We start from the raw sequence: 25,322 nt of genomic DNA, 5'->3' as shown, positions 1-25,322 counted from the left end.
AAAGCTTGTAATTGAAATGCAAGAAAAATAGCATAAATAACCAAGAACTGAGAAGCTATTTTCCATTTGCAATGGAGAAAAAAAAATAAAATCAAAATGCACAATGAACTAAAGAATCCTTATTTTCTGTGCAGTGTACAAAGGAGAAAACATAACCCTCTTTGACAATGGCTAAGAAATGCTCTGGTTGCTGTATCTGTGTGCAATACATTATTCAAATATTACTAAGTACAATTTATGACAAAGAGGTAGTCCAATCTCCTTTCCTGGGATGAAAGATGCTTTTGCCTTTAGTCATGATGCCCACAATGCCTTCCATTAGACCTGCTGCAGAACATGTATTCCTCTTCCCAATAGCTAAGGTGCCTGGGACTGTGGGTTGAAATAACGAAGACAACTTACTGGAAAAGAGCAATGAAGCAATGTAAGCAACTTTAAACTTCAATGCCTTTCCAACCAGGAAATGTATTTTCCAAGGTTTTCCTCTCCTTTCTATATTATTTCTGTCATTTGCTAAACATATTCTCGCAGGCTGTTTACCTTGGCTTGTGGCTCTGTGACTTTTTTGTGGCTCACCTCTGCCTTTGGAATTCCACAGATATATCAATGAAAGCAAGAAGGAAAAACCCACAGGGTAAAACACTTCGTTACATCAGTGATGTTGGACCTTTTCATAGGTATACAGATGAATGCTAGACAAAAATGTAGCACATTCATTAAATCAGTTTGCAAAAGGTGAAATATGTTTTTCCTTCCTCCTTTGATAAGAACCCATTGCAATTAATTATTTTTTAAATGAAGAAATAGGAAGTTGATATCAATCCCTTTTTTGTTTTTTCTTTTTTGATAGCATCCTGTGACATGCAATAATATTTCCATCCCAACTTGTTCTAAAGTCCATGGAATTCCAAGGTTTTCCTGGTGCTGGCATAGCACACCAGAATACCTACCTTGGCTGCAGATCAAAAGCATTCAAGGTCCCTTGGCAGTCCACCAGACAAACTGTTACTGAATACAGTTTGAATATTGAATTTAGATCATTTATATTTGGACAGCTTCAATTTTTGAAACATTCAAAATTACTAAAAACTGTCATAATGAAAATAGCATTTTGATCTTTTTTTTAAAAAAACTTTCTCAAGGAAAATTTCCTCTCTCTCTTCCACCTCCATTTGAAATAATTTTAATTTTTGCTAGTGAAATATTTAAATTTCCTATGGAAAGAAAAAATTTGGTTTCCATTATTTAACTTAGCTGTGTACTTGTATAGAAAAAAACTTGTAAGAGTATTACTGACACCTCAGATAGTCTTCACCTCTTAGATAGCTTTTAAATCACATCTGAAAGTAATCACCTTGCTCTTTGTGACATAAACACTATATTTACGTATAGAGGAAAGTAAGGGCAAATGTTTAGCTTGAATATATTTTTTTTGCAAAGCTTGCTCACTAGCAATAGATTCTGAAGGCCTCCTCCAGTCAAACAGCTCTCCAGTAACGTTCTGATTGGCAGATTCATGTTTGTCTGACTGGAGAAGGGAACATGGGAGCACGACAGAGGCACTCTAATCTATAGTATCTAATGGCAGACCCAATGCATTTAACCAGCTGTGTTATTCTCTCCATAGGTCAACACACTGTACAGTCTCTGGAAAACTACATGATGGGACAAGAGGAGTTCAAAGAGGAATGCAAAGCTTATGACAAAGGGTAGAGGGAAATTGGGAGGACCCCAAGAAGGAAGAAAACAAGAGGAGAGTGTGGCATGCTGGATTAGAGAAATAAGTGGATTTCAGGCAAGCTACAAGCCTCAAGATGTAGCATTACAGTTGTAAAAAGAAGAGTGTACTGCATTATCCATTCAAAAGACGGAGAACTTTCTTCTTTTCTACTGCCAATATTGCCCCTGTCACTGAGACTACAGTAAGCTTTCCTCAAAGACCAAGGCACAGAGACAAAAGACGTCGTGAGAGATGAAAATCAAATTGACACAAAAAATCAAATAATTTTTAAAAATGAAACTTCAGGTACTTGTGCGCTGTTTATGTAAGAAGAAATCTTACTTTTGGTATTATCTTTTTCCCCTCCAACATGGCCAGGCCAGTTAGTACAACCACCTACCACTCAAGTTTGAAAGCTTCAGATGTTTAACTAATTTCTTTGCCCTTCAAATGCATTAATTTACATTATACTGTTTTGTATTTGTTGCCAGACAAAAATAGCTATACTAATCTCAGACTGGGAAGGACTGGCCCGCTCAGTCCAGTCCTCCACGCAGCGTAAAAGCTCAGTAAAAATGGTTCCATTCGACATCATCAGAAATATTTGGCTGAGCTAATTTGAGTGACAGTAAAGTGCAGATACTGAAAAACTGATTTTTGAAAACTACCCTATATAAAATTTTAAATATTTAAAATATTTCCTCTGGATTTTGTCTTTCCAATAGGAATTTCTGAAAAAAGTTACCCAGAGTCATTTGACTCCAGCTCCTGAGGCTCACTGCATGGGCAATTTACCCATAGCATTCATCCACTTTAGGAGGGTTTGGCAGTACCTTCCGTTATAAGAGGAAACTCCTCTGGATATTGCTACAGATTATCCAACATTTAAGAGTTATGTTCTACATTTTATGTCACTCCTGATGTTTTGATGTAAAAACAGAGAAAATATGATGGAACAGCAATGATTTGCCATAAAACAAATTTCCATAGTAGAAGCTGTATCTGCTGATCCTACACACACTGTGCTTTAACAGTCACTGGAAAGAAACAGCATACCCAGATATAATCCAAATAAATAACTGATGAGGTCAGGTTTTTGTACTCAGAAAATGATGTTTAATTATATACAAACATCTCTTCCAGCAGTAGACATCACTTCCAGCCAATACAGCAAACGAGCATAAAAACCCCAAGTATCCTGCCATGTCTACATTTTCCGCGAAATAAAGATACTCAAGGTATAAACAGAGAACATTTCTAACTGCCACTCACCAAATATGGGTTGTAGTTTCTGTGCCAACCTCCTTTGAATACATCTATTTCAGAATAAGCAGTACTGTACATTAGGAACTGCCTTATGGAAACACAGATTCATTCACAAACGTTAGATGGTTGCCATGGTTCTCTCTATTTAATCTTTCCTCATACTGGTTAGTAACAGCCTGAGGCTTCTAAGACAACTGCACAACTCTCTCTGTATTTCTACCTTGTTATTTAGGATACATGAGAAAAAAAAAAAGTTTAATCCTTAGACCTCAGGTTTCTTCCCCTTTATTCACTGTAAGCCAATTCGACCATAAATGTGCAACACTGCAAGTGAAAGTGACAAACAAGACAGAGTTCAAACCTCTGAATTCTAATCTTCAAACGTTTGAACGTTTTCATGAAAATAAAAGGATGCATTGGTTGTTTGATTTGGAGAATTAACTGTCGCATTGCTACTCTGCAGTCTACCAGAAAACAGATTTTCATTTTCCGTGGATCTGCTGAAAAACTGAGGCATCACGTGAAGCTGAATCACATGAACCTACACATTTTGCATAATTGGTTTGCCACTTGATGAACTGGAGTGAAAGTACTGCATGCAAAACCAAGAAACACGAAGAAATGCATCTCTTCACCCTTCTCCTCAAACTACCCTTTGTATCAAAAGTTTACTTCAGTGCCAATCGATAAACCTAATCTTGCTGAAAACATATTATTTCCCTGATGACTAGCATACAGGCACTCAAACACCTCTAGGAAATAAATCATCATGACTGCTATCTAGGTACACTGCTAAGCATTTAAGTATCTCCATCTTAAGCATGTGAACATCCCGTAGTCTCTGAAAGTAACTTCTGCCTTATGGGGTGAAAGGGACATTGACTTTTACACAAGAATGAGAAATTACATTGGTAAATGTACTTGAGGCTCTAAACCAAACCAATTCTATATTCAGGCAGCAAGCCTGTAACTATTGATGCAAATGCTAAACTACAGATACAGGTAAAGCATGTAAGTAAGTATTTTCAGGAATACAGCAACCACGAATTCAGTCCTAGATAGCCTGTGCTGCAAACTAATTTATACTGGTGTAACTTCTATTGATACATTGTTTCAAGCAATTGAATAAGACTCTTATAGAAAAAGACATGGTAATCCTGCAGATCAAAAGTGGAGGTAAGAAGGAAAGAAGATGGTTTTCCAAACTCCTCCTTTTAAAAGGCTGATTGCCAAATTTCTTAGAACCTACCTATACTTCTTTCTGCCACAGAATGGTACGTATTCCCAATGCCAATCAGGATAAGAAACGTTTAGCTCTCTTTAAATAAGGATTAAGTTTGGTCCAAAAATAGCATATTATGAGTAGAACAGGAATACAAAACAAAGTACATCAAATTTCATACCAACATTACTATTACTATGTATTAAAGACAAAGATGAATTTGGGAAAATTGCAGAGCTTGGAAAAACATACTAACACATATGAATCCACTTGCAAATGATGCCTCCGTCCATTTACTTACCTTGGCCTTCATCTTAAAATACAAAGGAATAAGTTCCACAGGGAGTAAGTTTCCATGAGTTTCCATTGCTCAGGGTTACTATGCTATGCTTACCTTTTTCCTAGTTGACTACAGATTCTCCTGTAGCCACATAAAATACAGTAAGTAAAAAAAATTTTCTACAAAATCAAAGTCACTTGGAAAGGTTATTTTTCCAGGAGTAGAAAATGGATAACATTTACGTGGAACATCTTCTTGCACTGTTTCGCCTCCAGTCTGTCTGCTTTCTGCTACTGACTGCATGTGTGGACCATAGGTTTCTTTAGCATCCTGCATGTTATGAAATAATAATGCATGTAACAAAAGTGACAATAAAATGGATTATTCTTATTGTACTGCACACCAGTACTCCTTTGTCACCATGTGGTCCCCAGCCCCCCAAAGTAATACCTGTACAAGTTGTTATTATTATTATGTACTTACAGTACACCGTGTGGAAACAGCCATCAGAAATCAGAGGCCCGCTGCACTGGACACTGTACTCTCTAAAGCACATTTCCATTCATAAAGAGGCAGTCCATTGCTCCCAGACAGCGTACCAGCTCAGTAAGTATCCTACACCATACAGTACTACCCTCTCCAGACTTTGGATAATGAAATGCCTGACCAACTTTTTCTCAGTACTTCTCTGTAAAGTCTGGTACATTTTATCTTGGAAATTAGTGATCATAATAAATCACATGTTCCTACTGTACAGATCAGTATTTTGTACAAAACCAAAAACATTAGTGGAGCTCTGAGCTCACATCAACAGCCAAGGTTGTAAAGAATTCTTGCTAATCCACTATAAAATTTCTAACTCTACTCAATGTATCTGTTCCAGCTGCTGTGGAAGTTTAATGTTTTTACCATTGTTTTTCAAGCAGCATTTTAAATATTTATTCTAGTATCCCAAATGGTAATTTTTTCTTTATGCACATTCCTTATAACCTGGAACCTAGGAATGACTCCAGTCCACAATCTGAAAACTACCAGTTAAGCAATTTCATAACAATATTCAAAAGCACATTTTGGAAAACAAGCAAACAGAAAATGCCTAAGGGGCATTTTCAGCATGTGAAGATTCACCCATGGCAGTGCAGGCAGCACCTCTTCCCCTCAAGCACACTCCAATGATACAGCATCATTTTGGCGTCAGTATGGTCGTTTCTGCTCTTCCTTTACCCTCTCTTTACCCTCTCTTCTGTCTATCTCAATGGAGGTTGGGGCTCCACCTATGTTCATTTAAATGAAAACACCTTTATTTCTTTAGTTCAGCAATACAATAACATATGGTCTCTTGGCTGCTGCACTAGCACATAGGATTTACCAATCCCGGACAGACCATTTGTCATGAAGTCCAATATCCTGCTTCAGGACAGGCTAGTAATTGCTACTTGAACAGAAAGTGGAAAATCCTTATAATGTAACCAAGCAGTTGCATAAGACCGCATGAGGCAGAAAAAAATGTGTTCCCAACCTTAGCAGGAGATCAGTTTTCACCTGAAGAGTGTAAGGAGTTTCTTCTCACTTCAGTTTATCTAGCTGTAAATTAATGGTCATAAAATTATGCAAACCGATTCTTAATCCAGTCACAGCAAATGAATCACAGGCCAGTCTGAAGTAGTACTACTTAACTGCTGCTAGTTTACTGGTTTCCCTCTTTCCATGTTACTGTCAGAAAAGGAAAAGATCTGTTCATTTTACCTTATAAACCCCCTACGGCACTCCCACATGAACATCTAACTTTTTTTATAAAAGCAACCTTCCTTTCTGCAATTTCTCATCCACATGCATCTTCTCAGATATCCCAATCGTCGGATGAGAACAGATTAATGTAAACTATATTACATTTCACTTCTTCTTTATCCTAATGGAGCAGCAACAAGTGAAGCCAGGACTGTTACTGATTTGTCTGACTGACACTATTTGCTGGTAATGCTGCCTAACTACAATTTCATGTGAGTAATATACTTTGTTAAAACATTGATGATGCACATAAAGAAGTGACCACAGCATCTAGTGTGAAGGAGAGAGGAAAGGAACAGGACAGGGAAGGAAGAGAATAAAGAAAAGCTGTCTAACAGGTGAAGAAACACAACTGCCCATCTAGGAATAGGACAGTTGGTATGTTTGCTATTCCTGCTGACCAAACAGGAGAAAGCTGCTTATAAACCTGATGGTGAGCCTGTGGGCTTAACTGTACTGAGACTTTCAGTAACCAGAAAGTACCAGGGAGGGAGTGCATACTATGTATAAACTGGAATATTTAGACACTACTCAGGGTAATTTTAGATTATGTTGCTGGGCCTGCCTTTGCAGCTTGCATTTCTCTCGACATCAGGACCTACAAGAGCCACACCAGAAACTGGAGGTGGCTACAGGGTCTGCCTAGATCCCTGAGTCAGGTGGTGACGGCTCACAGTGTGTTTTGGTGCCTCCTTATAGTAGATATTTCCTTCTAACTTTTAGCAAGTGGTGAGGCAGGAGCAGGGGATCTGCGTTAGTAACATCTGATCCCAGAGCATACTAGACAGAAGCAAGACCCAGCAGTGCCACACTTGTTTTCGAAGAAAATTACTTCAGTGTACACCATTAGAAACACAGCCAACTACGATAACATGGAACGATTTTAGAAGCAATAAATTAGGATTAGGATCATTTACAAAAATATTTTGGATTCTGTGGACATAGTTTACTTTATTCAAACAGCTTGTTTGAGATTGAGGGGACCAGAAAGGAATTGTAAGGAGCCTAAAATGTTTTTTAAGTCAATGGGCGCAGCCTCTGGTGTGAAAAAGGAGTAAGGGATTATGTCAACTGCCCACTCATCAGCAATCACTCTCCTAACACTCATCTGGGCTGTGAAAATAGGTTTCAGATTACTTGTGAAATAATACCCATTAGAGTGTCCCGTAGCAACAGCGGGCACTAAAAATGACTGCTGGATTTACTGTAAAGAAGGGAAATGTGGGTGGGCAAGAATGCAATGATAGCCCCTAAGTTTGTGCAGCATGTCCTGATCATATCATGTAGGCTATGCTGTCCTCCCATTCTGCTCAGAGAAGCATCTCCTTCTCTTTCCACTTCTTGTACTGCACTTTAATTTGCTTAGAGAGTACAATTTTGCAGCTATAAATCGCTTCTGCAGAACTGAGTTTACTCTCTTTGAAGCTTAAGAAATGTGTGTTACAGAGTAGTCTCAGTTATAACTGTACTGCGTTTTGGTCTTCTAATTTTTTTATCTTCTTTCACTGCCTGCAATATTTACTTGGTCGCATTTACAAATTTGTTATCATGAGAATGATATTAAGCAACTTTTAACAAGCAGTAGAGAACCCAAAGGAATGTGTATACTTCTGGGTACAGCACACACCTCTGCCACAGTGTGAACTGTGACCAGTAGCTAAGCCAGCAAAATGGGACCAGCTGAAAGATGAGATGGTGTTTGAATCACTTGGTAATCAAAGAATCAATTTGTTCTGGAATCATGGAAATTCCAAAAGAAAGAGCTTTCTTAAAAAAAAATAAAATAATAATAAAAAATAAAATACAAGGAACTACAATTTTGTTCAATTATATCAGAACAGAAACAGATCCAGATACTACTTTTCATGAAAGACCCAATCATTTTTTCTTCAAAGCATAAAACAGCAGGATGCATGAGTATATTGGAATCTTCTGCATTCATTAAATTGAAATAATATTGCTACAACCAAACTCACATGAAAAAAAAATAACCTTTCTAGTATTAATCTTTTTTCTTTATATGTAAAAGAACAATTTTTAGATAAAGGACTCTGTCCCTAAATTAACCTAACTTCTTAAAAACTTTGCAGCACAACCCCCACTTTCATCCTTCATTTAAATCCATTCAGTATTTAAACCTCTCTTGATCTGGTATCACTGTTCAGCTGTCTTGTAAATGGATTGAGCAACTGAAAATCAAAACCAATCCAAATCAAAACAAACTATCCCAGAAACGAGGGAAGAAAGTATTCCACCAGATGCCTTAACACAATTTTTACAGCACTTTCTACATGCTGCACCTAAAATGCCACCTTCCTGCCACCAGTAAAACACCGATGTTGCTACCAAGGATTTAAACTAGCTATTTCATAATAACTCCTTCCTATCAGTGTTTCAATTAATCTATGGCACTTGAATGCTTGAACTCATCCCAGCCTTTTAATTTATACGATCCCCCTTCAGGCTTTGAATAAAAATGATTAACAAGTAATTAGTGTGCTGGGGGGAAAAAAAAGTAAAAAAGAAATTGTGTACTGATGAATGAGAGTTCAATATGCTTTTCATAATTCCATATATTAATGGAATCAATACTATCCAAACAGATCTGACTTGCAGAGCAGAGCTATAGTAAATTTTAACTTTAGTACGGTTTCAGTTTTGCTGAAGAAGTTAAAGCCAATGAAAGAAGCATTCACTGATACGCGGTCATCTAAACAGAGCCCAGTCCACCTATACACATAGCATCTAATAAAAAACAGGTGGCTAAAATTCAACGCAGTGAAATTCTAAGGCAACAGCTGTAAGAAAAGAGAGTCAAGGACCTGTCTTCACTGTAACACTCATCTCTGTTCTCAGAGTCTGTGGGGTTTGGTGCTGACTCTTTCTTCTGTTTTCAGTTTGAAGCCTTAGAAATTCTGGGGGACTCCTCACTGCTTTCTGAATTTTCAAACAGAGGTGGCAGCAGCAACCCCTGCATCTTCAGAATGAGGGATGGAAGAGGGAGAAGCGGCCCAAATCCCAGCAGTCCAGCTACTTAGCCCCACAAGTCACCATGAGCCTTGTCTGCACCAGTTCCTCTTTCAATACAGAGTTCATTGAAAGGTCTTTGTCCAGTTATTCAAAGCCAACTTGAACTTTGTACTTGCCCAAGACATAACTTCACCCTCTGTAATCACAGTCCATGAGAAGCATTTAAGACTGTCTGGCAGTAACGACAGCCCATCAGTTGTCTAAAAAACAATTTGCTTGGGAACCAGACCTTGATAAGGAACTCACTGCCCTCAAAAGCCTCAGAACTAATACTTTATGTGAAGAGTTTAATTTTTTCCCAAATACATGCTCAGTATTAGTATGTTCTCCACACATATATCAATACTGCCTCAATAATGCACTCAAAAAAAAAAAAAAAAAAAAAAAAAAGCAACGAAACAAAACCAACCAAACCAAACTCTTTCTTTTTCCCCTGTGCCCATGTTTTGAGGTGGATTTTATCTTTCTAGAAGAAAAGGACACTGACATTATCCTTTCATATATGTGCTCTGTTATGCTCCAAGGTACTTCCATAACAATGGGCCAAACAGGAGGAAAATATCTGTCCTCTTTTTTACCGAAGAACTTAGGAGTTGCAGTTATGCATCCATATATTACTCCACATGCTAGATGTACAGATTTGTAATAATTACAAGAAAGGAAGCTCCATGTGGTGCAAGTTACTCTGTGTCTTATATTACACAGAAAAGTCTCTTTAGAAAATTACATAACAAAATGTTTAGCCTTTTTATTGTGTTTACCATAACTTATCACTGCATAGTTTGCATTTGACACAATGTATGCCAAAAAGAAAAAAAAAAAAAGACAGCTAAGCAAATATTTTCCTTCTTCTTAGCCACTGACTCAAGACAGTGTCTGTACATTTCCTCTTAATACATTTGTTTCGGTCTTGTCAGAACTGAGCCAAATCTTCTATTTTTTTAACCCTTGACAACAATTTTCTAGCAATACATTCATTAGGAACACATAGGACTGTTGGAGGCAGCTGGATTATGTTTTCTACCACAGAACCCTGATGCTCCCTGGATAGGCTGAGCATAGTTCAGTCACAACAGACTTGATGTGAAGGCAAGTCGCTTACAGAGATGTTAGGGGAAAGGGAGGTAGTGAATTTAATGCATGTGGCTCTGTATCGTAAAGCATCATCCTAAGAAGCATCATCTTTCCCTCAGAGGAAGCACATTCCTGGTATTAAGAGTTAAGTATTTAATTTGACGTGAAGAACAAAAAAAAAGTACTGCTCACATAGATTTTGCTCCATGTTAGCACTGACAGCTGCCTTCGGCTGAATGGATTGTTTTCAGGCAAAAGTTCTACATATTACACAGATTAAGTAGACAAGCTGTGGGAATTCTTTCTAAACGTTATAGGTAAATACTTCACTTATACTTCTATATGAACAGATTCACACATGCAGCTGCTAAAAGTCTCCCTTGCTCCCCCTCAAAAAAAAAACCAAAAAAACAAAACACCCACAAAAATTTTTTTCTCCTCCTATTGCAGCCTTGCATGTAATGCTCCAGTGTACAACCTACTCACAACATCTGACTACCTTTTAAAGGCAACTGTACCAGCCATGGTACAAAGGAGTTTATCACACAGCTGTTATCACTGCATGTTCTCAAAGACAGAAAGCAACAAATTTGGACAACAAGCAACAATTGAGCAAAAATCAGTCCCTCCTGGTCAAGCAGAGTTATGGCACCTCCTTGATGACAGCAGCTGTCAGACACAGAAGTCTAACAGCCTCCTGATTAAAACAGTATTGGGGGGCTAGCATCATGAAAATAATGACCTATTGTATCAGCTGTCATATCAGCAGAAGAAAAACTGCTTCTTCTCTTCATCAGAAAGGGTGGGCATACAGAATGTAAATTTACTATGCCTCTGCCAGCTAGAAATTCTCTTATGTAAGGAAAATTCACTGCCAGTTCTAATCATCTGAACAGCGCTGCACAAAACAGCCAGGAGACTGCATCCTTCTCCCTTCCTGTTTGTTTCATTTGCTGGGAGATTTCTTTTGTTCGTAACCTTTTTCTTTTGCAAGTCGCAACTGAAATCAAAGTGTACAAGACTGAAATTACTGCAGTATTGCCCAGATTTATATATCTGTATTATTAACCAAATAACCTGAATCTCTCCTGATATACATGCACAGATTTAGTTCCCATGTAGTTTTGAATTAGTTGTTCACTTTGGAAAGGATGCAGTGGATTCTTAACATTTTGCCCATAGAAAGGATGCAGTGCAGAGGAAATAGAACTATTGTTAAAAATCATTAGCTGTATTTTAAGCAATACATAGATGAACTGCCTAAATTTCAATTACAATTTAAATCCAGGACAAAAAATTACCTGAAGAAATAGAGGCAAAACATCAGAAGTTTATTCTAAAAAAATTGAATTGAAACTTTGCTTCCAAAACATACGGAACACAGCAATTGTGCTTAAAACTAGTGAAAATTAGTATAACAATCAATGCATGTTAATGCTGCTCCAGGTGAGGCTGGGTCAGGATTGCTGTTCTTGAACACAGAATTTGCTGTAGATACCTTAGTAGATACTGTAAATTGAAATGCAGGTAAAAACGCAGTAGAAAAAAAAGCCATGCAGGATCACTCTGATTCAGATTCAGGAAAGTATTTAAATGGAGACTAGGCCAGTATCTTCAGTATAGTTGTACAGTCATGCTAGATGAAAAGACCTCACAGAATAGCTTGAAGTGTCAAAACTGATTTTGGAGAAATCTAAGTGTGGAGGTCAGGTTAGCCAGATACAGGCAGAAACTTGCCATAGCTTCAGGATACATCTGGAACATTTCTTATTCAGCACTACTGCTGTTTTCCTGTTACAGAACTATGCTAAGAAAAAATAGTCTTTACATATAGCTGGATCTGGGTTTTATTTTTTTCCAATGTGTGAGCAATATTTGAATTCCTATGACATTTAAAAGCTGCTAATTATCTCAAACTAATACTCCAGTGTATTCTCATCAGCCCAGTGAGCTGACACTTCAGGGCATTACAGCCTACAGCAATGATGGAGAAAGCTCTGGCATTGAGTAGAACGTACAGCTTAAGAAGCACATAGAGGAACTGAAAACTCTGAGAATGACCACTGCAGGCAACTCTTGAGGTCCTCTTGTACACTACAGATGGGAGAAGAAGATATCCTGGTACAAACTGTACACTGTTGCACAGAAAGTCTAACATTACCAGGCTGCAGTTTTTACCTAGTTTCAGTAACAGGTAAGAACTAAAGGATCAGGTCACTGTAATGTACAGAGTTATAATACATTAAATTGCATGTTGTATTTTATTCTGCCCTTTGTCATATAAACTTGCCTTTGGAGAAACTGTCGAGCACTCTACAGCAACATTACTGGTTGTGTGTTTAAAGATGGCAGAAACAGTAGAGCAATAAAGAGTATGTGATGCAGTCAATAAAACCCCTTAGCTTTTCTATAGAAGGTACTGGAAAAACAAATAATTTTATTAGGAACTACAGGAGATAAGAAATGTAAGACATTACTTACAAAGAGAGATTACTCTGATAACTGGTAGCTTACTTGGCCTGTAAGGAATTGTTTTGCATAGTTATCCTATCTGTATTTTAGTTATTTCATCAACTGGTCAATTATTTATACACCCTTCACATCAAACAAAGTACACATTGTCTTCCTTTACTGAGTTTGTTACTGAATTTAAATTTCGTAGGAATCCTAGCTATGTTTTTTCTTTTGGCTAAAAACAACAATATAACTCCCTTTTCCAGAAGGTCCTATCTTCCAAGCCAAAAAGCCCAATGTGTCCTCAAAGGTGCATGTATCAGGAATTGCATTCATAGAACTTCCTGGTATCCCTGCACAAATATGAGCATGATAAGATTACAGCTGAGTGAAGATTATGAGTGACTTATTACTGTTTCTTAATTTGACCAGTACTTCTGTATTCAGCACATTGTTTACTTAAAATAAATGTACTCCCATTAAAATACTAGTCTAGTAGTAATATTAAAAATATTTTAACTTATCTTACTTTTTTCTTTGCAAGTGGATGAATGAGTCACCCTACCTGGATTTTCTTTCACTTGCCACTTCACTCTGCCATATGCAAAGAAAAGAAAAAGCAAGCTAAGTTTTCATTTAGAGAAAAGAATTATTGTGCAAAGGGAGTGCGCTCATCTGAGCAAACGTATGTTTGTAGTACTTAGAATTTTAATTATATTTGACATAGCCTTGACAACTACTCCTGTCAGAATTACAAAAGAAAGATACCTGCCCATCTTTTATGAATCTCAGCTCCCTAATTAAGGGAAAGTGCGGAAGTAACCCCCAGGAAATTCAAATTTGTAATGAAAAGTTGATATAAAAAAACAACCAAATATCACTTAATTAGAAAAACTAAAATCAAAAATCAAATCAAATATGTATATAAGCTACTCAAAAATAAAACCTGAAACAGAGAAGAAAACAAACAACTACTTTGAAAGGAAAATTTTGTGTGAAGTACCTCTCCAGGAACACATCAAAGGAGGATCTACCATTCGAATGACATATTTTATCTGTTACTTAATTTACTGAAAAAAGTTCAGGCAACATACCACTGTTCACACATTGGGGTTTTTTATGGTGTGTTGCTGTGATGGCAGATAGATACAGGATACAAGAGTTTAGGATCTCTCCCCTTTCACCCACTCACAGAAAGCATATACAATGTCAGCCTCTACTACCTCACAAAGTATCCAAAACTTGATCAATCAGATGGCTTGGTTCAGAACCACATCCATTCTGGTGCCTGCTATGTCATGGTTGTTTCCCTCTCAAGCTACAAACCCTTCATCTGTGAATCATAAGAAGGAAATGCAGACTCCACAGGTCCCTACAGAAACCCACACCATACTGAATTATTGAAGTCCGGAAAAATAACAATACCATTCAAGAATGTCAAATTAATGCCATACTGTAAGTGCTGTTTTTCATAGAAAACTGAGAACTTGACCATTAAAGGCCATTAAAATATTGTGCAGCAGGGTGGTTGTTTTTTTTGAACAGGGATGTAGTACTTTGTGTCGTGACCTGAATTCCACTTCAGGTATCTTGCTTACCCAAATTTTCCCTGTAAAAATTAGACATTCATTCCTCTAACACGCTGTCAAGAATATTTTCCCAGATGTCAAAACTTTTGAGATATTTAATAATTCACTTTTTTTTGTATCATAAAGTATCTGTGGCGTAGATACTGAATGCAGAAAGAAAAATGGGGGGATCCCAAAGCTTTCAAGCATGAAATCCTTCTCTAGCACTGCAAAATAAAATCATAAACCAATACTTTAAAAGATACATTTTAAAAATATATTGACAGACAGATGTCATTTTTGCAAAATTCAAGCAACACTTTTGTTCCATCCCCCGCACCTCCCTTTAGATTTTTTAAGTTAAAGGAAAAATAACTTACTTGCAAATGTCATCTTCTGGGTCCTCAAGCCCAAATCTTTCATCAAAAGTAAGCTGTATCCATACATTTTCATCTACTGCTACTAATCTCCATACTAGTACAGTATTGCGTGGGTATGTGTGTGGAAACTTGGGGCTGTGAATACTTCCATTAGTAGTCACAGTAATTATCTTCTCATGCTGAGGATCCTGCACCCCTATAGTAAAGACAGAAAACAGATGCATCAATACTGATTTCTTCTCCTTTTCCTAAAGTGTTTGTATATGATGCACAGGTAAGGACACACTTGTTTTGTTTGCTTTTCTTCACCTTGCGAGAAATTTCTGCTTGGAAAATCCGCATAGCAACAACAACCCAAAAGTGGTATTACTTTGCTGGCAAAATGTTATTCAGACCCAAGCCTCAAATGCTGTTCAGAAAGCAGAACAGAAGTTCAACTGGAGATAAGAGCAATGTGACTGTAAACACCTGAATGTAAGTGTGGGCTCCTCACAGAAGCCCAGCAGCCCAAGGGACTACATCATGCAGACTGCAGATGGTTTCCATTATTTCTGAAGACTGCACAGAAATCACACGAGGATACATGGAGACGTCTGCTCTCACTTACCACAAACAGGATGGTCCAAATTTGTCTTTTGTTAATGGAGACTGCCTTACGTTTATTGAGTCTGGTGATAAGGATTTTGATGGCTGCCTCCTTCCTGAGGGCTGTGTCACAAAGAAATTATCCCAATACAGGAAAGAATGGGGTCATGCTTGGGAAACTTGGGAAGTCAGTAAGTGTAAGAAATTAGACATTTACTGACAAGCCTCAATCGAGGGCATTCTTCAAATTTCTTCACAGCATTGTTAGGCTAAACGCATGTAAAATTAAATTAATGTCTTACGATGCAGCAGCAAATGAATTCAAAAGAAATAAGCCAACTACATTTGATTGTTAAAGCACACAGTAACACTGAAACTATTGAAAAGACCTCTTCAGACAGAATTCATAGTTATGAATTCATAACTATGAGGAGCTACCAAAAAGAAAGGACTCCTGGGGTGAGCAGCAGCTGTGCCTTTCAGAGCCCCAACAACTTTCTTCAGAGCAACTCAAGGAACCTCATTCTCAAGTGCCCAATATTCACATTCAGCAGCTGGAATGAGCTTATATTGGGTATTTAGCTGCAAAAAACCAGGCACTGACCTAATTTGAATGTATTTTAACATTGTGATATACAATGATGAGATATCTAGACTATAAATTTTAATTCCATAAGCACATCAAATGAAAAAAACCCTCTTTATGCTATAGCACATGACTTCTACTATCTTTGGCTTTTTCTAAAAATCTGTATAGTGTCAGTTTGACAGTCACAGGAATCCTCAGAGTTTCCTATTAATAACTTTAGTTACAAAATAAGTTTGTAGTTTTGTACTGGGCAGTTATTAATATTATTTTGTTTTCACATAATCATAGAATGGTTTGGGCTGGAAGGAATCTGAAAGGCCATCTAGTTCCAACCTCCCTGTTGTGGGGAAGGACAGCTCCCACTAGACCAGGTTGTTCAAAGCCCCGTCCAACCTGGCCTTGAGCACTTCAGGGATGGTGCATCTGCAACTTCTCTGGGCAACCTGTTCCAGTGTCTCACCACCCTCACAGTAAAGAATTTCTTCCTAATATCTAATCTAAATTTACACTCTTCCAGTTTAAAACCATTCTCTCTTGTCCTATCACTCCACGCCCTTGTAAAAAGTCCTTCTCCAGCATTCTTGTAGGCCCCATTTTCAGGTATTCATTGTTTCTTTCAGTTAGACACTTTATCTTATTTTCGCGATTGTTTTATAAGCAGCATTATGATCAGCATTCATTTGAAGCTATGTAAGACTATATATGTCTCAGTCTACAATGAAAATATACACTCCAATTGTACCTTATTATAGCTACATGTAAAGGATGACAGCTAAATGAATGTAGTGCAAGAAAAGAGGGCGATAGAAACAGCATTGCTATTTTAAAAGAATTAATCTATACTTAAATATAATTTAAAGTCTGACAGATTTTTGCCTTCTATTCTTTTGGATTTGTGCCTTCTACTTGTGGCATGAAAATGGTAAATTTTCTTTTAAGCAGAATTGCTGCTTATATAAAACTGATGGACTGTGGTCTTGCCAGTATCCACACACTGCTGCAGAGGCCCGACTGCCTTGTGTACAAGTAAGAGAGGACAGCATGCAGTAATAAGAAAAAAGCACACACAAAAAAAGGGCACAAAACCAGGATTCTTAATTTAGACGCTTCATTGGGTTTTTGTTAGCTGAGTCACAAGCATTTTTCTATAATGTATAGTATGTCAACTGAGAACTGCGTGCTAAACACAGGAGCCAACAATAATAGAAATGACTTTCCCAGAGATTAGTACACGAGAGTGTTATTTCCAAAGTATGTGAAGGTCCACCATTTCAGGCAAACATGTCAAAGTGTGGTGTCTGACCACACTATATTCAGTGGTTCATTTTCTCTCTAAAAGTACACACAGGATTATAAATCATGTTATGTTTCACAACATATTAAGAAAGTATTTTCTTTGAATCATCAGGACAATGATAACACTGCAAGTAAGGACTGTAAACAGCCCAGGCATATCAAATGAGAAGTCAAAAAAAAAAGGGGCAAAGGAAAGAAAAAGCATGTGGCAATTTAGTGAACAGAAGTTGTGGCATCTCCAGTACCTTCAGCTCCTCCATTTGTGAAGGAAAAATATCTATTTACTTTACCAACAACAGTGTTCCATGAACATATCAAATTCCCACACACATCACTTGCTCCATTTCAAATATTTGCTCTCGCACAGTGGAATTTCTTCTCTTACAAAAGAATTATTTTGTATGACTACAAAGCAAAGTAATTGCCATCACTGGACAATGAAGTTTGTTATTTCTCTTCAGATAAGCTGCAATATGCCTTTTAAATGTTCTACATAAATTGTACCACTGCACCACAAAAAGCTAGCTTTTTCCTGCTGAGTTCATGCATGTTCTGAACATTTCTTTTGAGTAAACTGGGTGAAGAGCACAATAACCTGAATGTGGCTGAGACTATAGTATCTATTCTTTGTCGTTCACTTTGCAATTCCTGGCTTTATTTTAGGGGTAAATCAGTCCAAGTTACACTGAAAAGGGAGCAACAAGTTCAGCCAGATTTACAGCGGTCAGCTGTGTAACTCCAAAGCTATATACACTGCTGCTGTGATCTGTCTGCCTTTTTATTAACAACCCTCCTCACCAACCTCGCTCCAAAAAAAAAAAAAAAAAAAAAGGAAGGGGGAAAAAAAAAAGATTACTGCACAAACAGCATTGAACAACCCTGAAAAATCAGTTTAGGCAAGGACTGAGGTAGGCAAGACAGCATCTCAGCCACGGGATAACAATATCACACAAGGGAAATGGGGACAGACCAGGACCAAACAATATATTTGAATGTTCAGTAAAAAGATTCAACAGAAGATGGGCAACTGAGGTCATGTGCAGGATGAAGGCCTGGAAATGAGGCACACTAGATGGGGAAAATGCTTAAGCTGACCCAGGGATGTGACACGGTCATGCTTATTAGAAAAGGACAGCACAAGCTTAACATAGCCTGAAGTTGAAGGATGAGTCGCCGCAGTCGTCTTTGATGTAGTACAAGATGCTATCACCAGATTTATATATCTATCAATGTAGAAAGTCTGCCCCTGAAAATTGCAAGATTCCAGGCATTCTGAAAGCACAGCAACGCCTAACCCTTCCACTGACGTGGTAACACAGATGAAAAACCACGGTATCACCAAATGGATCAGCAGATGCCACTGTAAACTGAAATTAAACCCACCGACTAGACAAGCTCATTCCTGCCTACTTCAAAGTAGGTCTCTTCCCCCATGGGTACAACACATTTCACAAAGATCGGCACTGACACTTTTTACATATAGCAAATACCTCTTTCTTAGAACATCTACATAATCATTACCTTTTAGTGAGGGTCACGGGTAAAACTTAGACAAATCACATACAGTTCAGGAGACAAAGATCTGGAGAAGAAGAGAGGAACACCACAGGTGGAGCCACAGCCTCAGCACCGATTCACTTATAAAGGCTGATTTACTAAAGTGGTTGCGCAGTACCGGTAAACTTGATTTTTAAAACTTATTGCTAAACCTACACTAATTTCACAACAGGACAAGATGAGAATACTGCTAATCATGCACTGTTAATATATTATTTGGTTCATTTTGTTCAATAGCTCTTAATCAACTTTTAGGCCTTCAGAAACTGCGTTAGCTCATGTGTGGCTATCACTGGTTTAAAAAAATAAACATAAGAAAAGTTTCAACTCTAAATATTTACTAATTAATATCAGAGCTTTTCAAGCTATACAGTAATGTTGAAGTATGTGCACATCCTCTGTTTTAAAAGTCAGGAACAAAAGGTGACAGTAACTAGTTGTTCGTTACCACAGAACTTCAGAGGGAAGCAGGTTTTTTCAATTAATCAAAAGGACTTCCTGACAACATTCCCATGTAATTTTTACAACGCTCCACATATGTACAAAAGAAACTCATTGTAGAAGAAATTCTTTGAAATGTGACATATCAAGCCATTTCTTCTTCCAGCAGACTTTCAAGAAGCAGTAAGCTTACTTCTGAAAGTAGTAACTCAAGGCATACAGGGGTATGTCTTTCTGTCCTCTGTCACCAGTTCAGTTGCCTCCAGGCAATTCTTAGCTATGTAACAGTAAAAATGAAGTTTAACTCTTGCTGAGTACAAAGGAAAAGCCAGAAAATCGTCTGTTATTGGCAGAAAATTGAAAACAAACAGCTCTGTTTGATATTGCTTGTATATAAAATGGGTATCATTGAATGGCAAAGCCACTCAAAATCATACAAATGCTGCTTTGAAGTAACCTCTGGAGGCCTGCAGTTCCAGCTCATGCTTGGGTTGCAACTCCTGCTCACACCACAGCAAGTCACTGCTTGAGGCTTGGCATTTTTTAGCCAATACTCAACCCCGCTCATGGATGAAAACTCCACAATGCCTTGGGATAACCTGCTCCAGTGCTGTACTATCTGCCTAGGTAACATGCTTTTCCTAACATCCAATTTGAACCTCTCAAGCTGCAATTTCTAGCCATGGGTTTGGGGGTTTGTTTTTACACTCTGTGCCTCTACCATGAAGAGTTTAACTTGGTCACCCTTGCAAGCTGCTCTTCAGGCAATTGGGGGTCTGCTATTAGACTTCCCAGAGCCTTCTCTTCCCCAGATAAAACTAGCCCAGCCTCCTCGCCCTCCACTCACTGTCTGCCACCAATAAGATGCTGAGCCTTCAAAAGCCTGACCATCCAGCCAATTTTCAACTTACCTAACAAGCAGTTTGTTTTTCCCAACCATTGTGCTTCAAATACCACAAGAAATGCTTTTGAAGCACTCAGGGTTTGTTTTCTTCATCCACTTTTCAAGTAGCGAGAACAGAAAACTTACTACGGGCTTGCTGTATCTCCTAAGATAGCTTTCCTAAGTGCTATGGTTTGTGGCTTTTTGGGGTTATATTTCTGAGACACATCTAGCCGCCTGTGGATTTTCCATTTTAAGTTGCTTCTATGCTTTGATATAGCTATATGTCTGAAATCTTGACATGCTTCTTCAGGTATTAGTAAAAAATAATATACAGGGAAATGCACATACTCATAGCACACACAAACACAATATACACATGACTCATCAACTATTGCAGAATTCAACTTCTAACTAGAAATCTGTTCATTTACACCAGTACTTGTATCTAAATCAGCAAATGTAACAAGTACAGCATATAAAGTATTATATGGATGTAAAGTAACGAAGTAGAAACATGTAGGAAAAGTATTACATCTTGCTTAGATTACTCCTCCCTCTGACACACTTACCTCACACACTTGAAAAGGTACGTTAAAAAATTCCAGTTCACACAACACAAGATTAAGGCATAGAGGATTGTATTTGTTTTTTTAAAACCCTACAATTTAACCTGTTATTTTTTTCTACAGTTCCTATTTTGAGTTCAAACTTGTACTGTTACCTTAGGCACTGAATACCATACAGTATTCAGCTGCTGGCTAAAGGTCTTTCTTCTGAACCTATGTAAAGAACATTATGCGAAGGACTGTACACTGATGAAGTGAGCAGAGAAGCAAAAGCTTTCTAATCGATCTTCAGGAATGCTCGGTTTTGGCAGTTGGCCCAACAGGGAAGGACAAAAGGAAGAAAAAGAAAGTGGGGGAGGGGGCGAAAGAGAGGCGGGGAAGGGAAAAGACATCACTGGAGAACAGAGCATGGAACTGTAGTAACAGATTTAATAAAGTTTCCAAACAGCTGCATGACTTAATGTCTTGCAGAAGATAATCATGACTAATCATACACTAACAAACCTTCTTTGATTCCAAATTGCATCAAGAAACAAAAATGAGTTTATACTTTTACTTTACAAGTTTATACTTTATAACCTTCAAGTATTCTGCCAGCACTTTGCCTAGTCCTCTGGCTTTTGCTCAAAGAGGTGGATGGCAATTAAACAGGGGGTTTTGTGCATGGTAAATCTTCTTGCTATAAAAGTAACTTCTATTGAGATCTGTTTTCAGACCAAACTCTTTGGAAGGCAGTCTTGGTCCTCAACCTCTCAATATCTTTTAAAACTTAGATAAATACAACATTTTAGCCAAGACAAAGAATTCCTTTTGCTAAATGTTAGATGAGGTAACCTTTTGGTGTTATCACATGCTCTAAGATCTAATTATTTGAGAGTATTTCAATTGGCATTTATTCCAATGTCCACAGGTAAAGTCTCAGCTGCACTGGAATCAATATTAAAGCTCCTGATGACTTGAATATGAAAGGAATTCCATCTATATTAAACACATAAAGCTGTTGGAATAATTATTTGATAATGAATTGATAATGGTATTATCTGCTTTTTTCAGTCATGGGCCAATTATCCTGAAATAAACAGGATTATTAGTATGTTGCATATTAATAAATATACATTCCATTAATTAAAAAAGTAACAAAGAGCTCTGCAATACAACAATTAGCAGTTAAACTTATTATAGCAATATCCTTTTATGGATAAAATAAGTATCAAGCTGGTTCTTTTGGTAACATTTTTTCTTGTCTCGGTTTTTTCTTCCTAATAACAATATTATATGGTAAGTAACCATCACATAATATACAGGCTCTAGTCAAGGACTGCTCCCTATCTCTCTCTTCTTCCATTAAACTTCCAGCTTGAGTGACCTGAGTCATCTCAGACAGAAAAGGCTTTACTTCAGCAAAGAAAATTCTGGCCTCATCCCCAACCAAAACTATTTAGATATTAAATAAATTAATTTAGAATCATGAGTTGTTCTGGAGATGCAAATGATGAGGCAAGGACATAACACTTTTAGCAAGTTTTATAGGCACTAAATTATAGTTAATTCCAGTAAGAATAGAATTATTTGTAGGTGCACTGCTATACAGAAATGCAAAAGAACTGATAACTGTAACAGCATACATATTTAGAAGATTATAGACTAAAGTCTCCTTGCCAAATTCAAACAGAATAAATCACTGAGAAACTAATCTGATTTCACACCTGTACTTTGTTAGCAAGAAGAAAAGACATCAAGGCTACCACTGATGCACAAAATTTTAATTTTTAATCCTATTGTCTGAAGAAATATTCTTCAATAGAAGAATATTTCTTATTCTCTACTTTTCCTTAGTCACACATGGTTTGGATAACAGCTGAGCATTTGACTCTCATCTATATGCCATTACTGAATTAGACAGATAGAGCATAAGAATCATTCAAAGTTCACCAGCCAGGATGAATGAGAGAGAACTAAAAATACCTGTTATATGCACAGCAAAAGAACAGGTATTTCTTTTTTATTTTAAGTGATTTACAATTCATTTACATTTACAGTGTGGTTTCTAAAGGCTGAAGTAGTATCTGGAACTGTGATGATAGAAAAAGCCATAACAAAATGTGTAACTACTCAAAATATTGGGGGGTTTATTCCTAAGGGGGGAAGGACGGAGGGGGAAAGAGTGGAAAGCAGGTTGAGGGGGTGGGAGGAAGACAGAGAAAAGGAAAAGGAAAAAAACCCAACCATTCTGAGTGAATCACTCCCCTTGTCTTTTCAAGGATTGGCAGACAGTAAACAGCTCCATGATCAATAGTATCAATGGCAGACAACATAATAGTATTGATGTTTTCTGTATCCTATTTCCTCTTCCCCAGCAGAAGGGAGAAGTGTTTTACCTATTCTGCACTCGCAAAATTGTGTGAATAGATACTGAAAAGTTGAAACAAAGCCTAACGGTATACAGCAATGGATGTATTTTCCAGGTGTATCTTGTAGAAGACCAGAACAGCAGGAGGTTCAGTCTTATTAAATAACGAACAGGTAAAATGAGTAGCCCACAGGGATAATGAAGCTCAGAAAGGGACAGGCTTTTGAAAGCTACTTACCCAGGATTTAACAAACACATGATTAAAGTGGTCTGGGATAGGAAGAATTGCAAGTCTCCTTGGAAAAGTACAACTTACTATACATGAAAAAAGTTGGCAGTAGAAAAGGCCTACTGTAAGATTTAATGGTGAGAGAGACCAGGAAGCAAGAACAAACAGTAAACCAGGAAAAGGGTTGCCCAGCTGGAAATATTTATACCTACTAGAAGATAACAAAGTTATTTATTTCCTTTATAAAGAAAAAAAAAAAACCTACTTTTAAAATCTTATGTGTTTGGGTGGACAAAAATGATTATTTTCAAATATATAATCTTTCCAGTTCTTCTCCTATTCAAATAGGAGTTCTACTGTTTAGGGTTCTTTTTTTCCTACAGGAAACTGATTTAGCAAAGCTTTGAAGAAACCTAACGAAATTCTTAAAGATAAACAAACATTAACAGAAATTATAGCTAAAAATAGTATCTGTGGCAATAACAAACTCAAGTAAATGTGAAAGACATCACATATAAATGCTCAAACCCAGCACTTCAAATTTGTTTTCAGTTTTATTATGGCAGCACTTACAAGCTACATCCAAAATCAGCTTTGTTAGTACTAGAGACCACACACGTGCCCACACACTATCAGTCAGTTTTGAAAGACTGTACATACCAGCCAAGGTAGGGACAGGGAAACAGAGCAGTATTACCCTGATTTTCCAGACTATGCATGGCACAGAGTGGTTACAAGCACAAGAAGATAACTTCAACGAAACCATGAAATGAACCTGGATCTCCTTTCATCTCACTTAAAAGCATTAGTTTCAATGCCATCTCTTAAATCCTGCTTGTACCTCATTTTCTAATACTAGCTATGACTCCCTGCATTTAAATACATGTGATTCATGTCCTTTAGAGAAAAGTTCTTTAAAACCTGACCCATTTGAAAATTCCACTTCTTGATCTTAAGTCAGACTTTGCTGAAAAGCAAGGCTTAATTCTATTAAGCCCCTTTTCTTTATGATTCCTTCAGTTTACCTTGTGCAGCACTTGTTAAGAGCAGATACTAGTAAACATTTGGGAAAAAGATTATCTATGGTCCATGTGGTATTCAGTCTGAATAAATAAGACTCTATGGATATGGTATGCATTAAACAGCTACATCTCATTTTAGATATTATTCACAATGAAAAATATAACCTCATCCTGATTACACTTCCAGAGGGAGAAAAGCAAAAACAACAAACCCAACACTATCTTTAGTAATGCCAGTCCTGAAATGTTTTGGTTTGCCTTTTCCATTGTTTTGCTATTTGTGTGGATTTCACTTTTTAATTCTTCACGCAGTAGAGCACTATTCAAATATTTAAGATGACCATCAGCCATATTTTAAGTTTTGAAAAGAAAGGGTTTTTCAAGACAATTTTGAAAAGCATTACTGCTTAGCTATATGAAAATATAACTCCAGTTAACATTTTTAGCCAGAAAATTATAATGATGAATTTATGTAAGAGAAGACACAAAAGAAAACCAAAGATTTAAGGGGTTTGTACACTACAATTGGATGTGTGGACTGCAGCACAGGTAGGGCTAGTTTTAACTACAGAGCAAGTAACTGTAACGATGAACTCAATGTGGCATTCAGTTCACTGTAGCAGACTACAAAACTTTGTGCCAAACTGTGGTACAGAAATAACATTGCAACTGGAAACTCTAACAGGCAGCTTAGGGCTGCCTCAGGCTTGCATTATGTATACAGAAAATGCACCTCCAGCATATCCTTATGTAAAAAAGGCAAGAGAAACAAAGTACTATAAAGAAATTATCTGGCATCTGTTTATGTATTTTCTGAACTGGACTACACTATACTTCAAAATTCAGAGACGAAGAAAACATTACATGTTTAATATCCATTAGAGCAAAAAAAGATTTTAGCTGGTGTTAGCCTGCTAAAACAAAGCTTTTGGATGAATATAATGGCTTCATCTCATTAAAATTTGATTGCTAGAAGATGATTTGGCAGAAGGTGGTCATGCAATATCAATACTGATCTG

At 37.3% G+C, this 25,322-nt stretch overlaps 1 protein-coding gene across 1 annotated transcript in view; it reads right to left on the bottom strand.

Annotated features, from left to right (window-relative positions):
- Positions 1-25,322, bottom strand: part of PDGFC (platelet derived growth factor C) — a 133,121-nt gene that overhangs the window by 42,402 nt on the left and 65,397 nt on the right. The window contains exon 2 of the mRNA XM_030491891.1: positions 14,783-14,978. Coding sequence (XP_030347751.1) covers positions 14,783-14,978 — 196 coding nt within the window. The remainder of the gene's footprint in view (positions 1-14,782; positions 14,979-25,322) is intronic.

This window comes from Strigops habroptila, chromosome 7, assembly GCF_004027225.2.
Source record: "Strigops habroptila isolate Jane chromosome 7, bStrHab1.2.pri, whole genome shotgun sequence".
Taxonomy (NCBI): Eukaryota; Metazoa; Chordata; class Aves; order Psittaciformes; family Psittacidae; genus Strigops; species Strigops habroptila.
Note: the sequence above shows the minus strand (reverse complement) of the source record. Positions and strands in the feature narration are given on the sequence as shown.